Here is a 2,702-nt window from a genome sequence, read left to right as displayed (position 1 = left end):
CACCTCATTTAAGCAAAACTGCCAAAAATGATCATAATTCAGAGAAACCCAGCCATACTTTTGCCACTAGTTTGTGGAACGTGTCTTCGTGTTCTGGGAAAGGTCAGTTTATTATCTAGTTTGGCATAGGAAAAGAAGTCGTCCAATCTGTGCTTATTGAAATGATTATTTGGTTGTTAGTATTATTTTTATATCTAACCTCTCATTTGTAATTTTTTATTATTTAGGAACGCCTTCTACAGTAAACAATATATCTAAAGTAAATCTTGCCAAGAAACAGGAACCCTTGACTCTTACACCTAATTTAAAGAAAAATAGTAAGTTTGTTTTTGTTTTTCTTTTCCTTTTCTGATACAAGGCAGCAGTTTTGATGAACATTATGTGATGTTCACTAATTATTTTGTCTTGATTTTTGTTTAAGGAAAATCTGAAGATTCTGATTCTTCAGACTTAGATGAAAATATATTTCAACCTAAAAAAAATAAGTCAGTGAAACAGCGATTCACCCCAGGTAATCTATTTTACTGTCATGTATAATTTCACCTTAGTTTGTAGCTACTGAGTTATTCTTTAAATTATATGTGTTCAACAGACTCTCCTAAATCTTTTTAAGCACTTAAACATGAAAATTGTACATAGTATTGTAGTGGGGTTGGTTTTAATTGCCCTAGTGTGTTGTTGAAAATATGTTTCATGTCTATGATGTTGTTTTGTTGTTATTTTTTACAGACAGTCAGCAATCTCATCCTCCTTTTGATTGCAGATCTGAGGATAAAGAAGGTCCCAAAACTGAGACCAAGAAATCATTAAGTTGTCAGTTTTGCCAGAAAAAAATGAGTTGTCATCAAAGCCTGAGCCGGCACAAGAAAGCATGCATACAAAACATAAATCGTAAACCATCGGAGCACATATGCACTGCGTGTGGAAAAAATATTCCACGCAGGTATGTGTTTATCGCCCACATTAAAAAATGCACAGGAGAAAAGGTTATTGTGAATTATGGTGTGGGCAAGATGTCCTGCCCTTATAAAAACTGTCAAAATAACCAGTTTCAATTTAAAGTAGATTTATATGAGCACCTTTACACTGAACACAAGGCGGACCTGAAGCCGCCAGAAATAAGAATTTTTGACTCATACAAAGAATTTGACAAATGGAAAACATCTGTAGAGGATGAATCGTTTTCATATTTTTCGCAACAGTATGGGAAAAGGAATGGAAGGTCTTATTTTTATTGCCAACATGATGGCTCCGAGAAGAGTCATTTAAAGAATCAACAGTCTAACAAGACCACACGGAGGAACAAGAAAGGGCGCATAAAGAAAAGTGATTTATGTTTAGCAATGATGAGTTTAAAGTATTTACCTGATGGGAAAATTAAGGTGGCATACCGCCCCACTCATCTCCACCCATGCCGCCCTCGAGACCTGAAACACCAGCCACTTTCAACAGCGACTAATGAGTACATATCCAAACAACTTGCATGGAATGTACCTCCAAGAAAAATAGTTCAGAACCTCCGAGATGATTCATACAAGAGAGCAAATCGATTAAGTAGGAGCTCCATAAAGTTGAAGAGAGACAATCTTGTAAAAATCAAAACGATAACAGAGAGAATGAGGAAAAAAAATTCCAGTCTTCGGTTTTCTAATGATGATGCTGAATCTGTCTACTTCAAAGTTAAGACCTTAATGGAAGAGGAGTACAATCCAATCCTCATCTATAAGCCTAAAGGAGAGAAAACTATCATCGGTCCAGAGGGATCTGAACATTTACCTGAAGATGTGTTTTTACTTGCTTTTCAGACAAAAGAACAGCTGGATATGATGGTAGAAGGTTGCAAGGAAATCCTTGCCATTGACGAAACCCATTCTACCAATCCTTATGACCATTATCAGCTGTTGAATATGATGGTACGGGACAAATTCAACCTTGGGTACCCTGTAGGCCATGCTATCAGCAGCCGCTCTGATGAGGCAGTTTTGCAATTTGTTTTCAAGGCAATTAAAGAGAGGTGCCCTGATTTAAAAATTAACTGTTGCATAACGGATGACGATCCAGCATTGATTAACTCAGTTAATGCTGGATTAGGAGAGGCCGTCTGGCATTTGTTGTGTGTGTGGCATATCCATCGAACAATTCAATCCAATATAAGACATCATGTCAAAGAAAATGATTTAGTATCAGAAATTTATAGTATTATGTGTGTTCTCATTGATGAACCAGATGAGTGCCAATTCCTTAAACTAAAAGATTCTTTTCTACTAGAGTATTCTCACAAATGCCCGACGTTCAAAGACTATTTTGAAAACACATTTCTGCCTAAAGCGCAGAAATGGGCCAAATGCTATCGTCTTAAACACCACGGAGAAACTGAGACAACAATGCTTGTGGAGTCATTTCACAATATTCTTAAGACAGTTTACATGAAGAGAGTGCCTAACAAACGTATAGATGACCTGTTGGACTTGTTGCTTACTATTGAGGAAGATTATTTTACAAGGTACACTAATGCGGTGCTCCTCAACTCTATGTCTGACAAGGATTTCTCAGATCTTTCCAAACGTCATTTGAAGGGCATGAAAATAAATGACTTAGATGTCACTCAAATTTCAGGAAAATGTTGGACTGTCCGGTCCCAAGACAAAAATTCAACTGAAGAGTACATTGTGGTCAGGTGCGCCGATCAATGCTTTAGTGAT

At 36.8% G+C, this 2,702-nt stretch overlaps 1 protein-coding gene across 1 annotated transcript in view; it reads left to right on the top strand.

Annotated features, from left to right (window-relative positions):
- Window positions 1-6: 6 nt before the first annotated feature.
- LOC113202104 (uncharacterized) overlaps window positions 7-2,702 on the top strand; it is a 3,797-nt gene continuing 1,101 nt past the window's right edge. The window contains exons 1-4 of the mRNA XM_052274594.1: window positions 7-102; window positions 228-317; window positions 422-511; window positions 730-2,697. Coding sequence (XP_052130554.1) covers window positions 834-2,697 — 1,864 coding nt within the window. The 5' untranslated portion in view covers window positions 7-102; window positions 228-317; window positions 422-511; window positions 730-833. The remainder of the gene's footprint in view (window positions 103-227; window positions 318-421; window positions 512-729; window positions 2,698-2,702) is intronic.

Source organism: Frankliniella occidentalis, unplaced genomic scaffold (assembly GCF_000697945.3).
Source record: "Frankliniella occidentalis isolate FOCC.00 unplaced genomic scaffold, Focc_3.1 Scaffold415, whole genome shotgun sequence".
NCBI classification, from domain to species: domain Eukaryota; kingdom Metazoa; phylum Arthropoda; class Insecta; order Thysanoptera; family Thripidae; genus Frankliniella; species Frankliniella occidentalis.
Note: the sequence above shows the minus strand (reverse complement) of the source record. Positions and strands in the feature narration are given on the sequence as shown.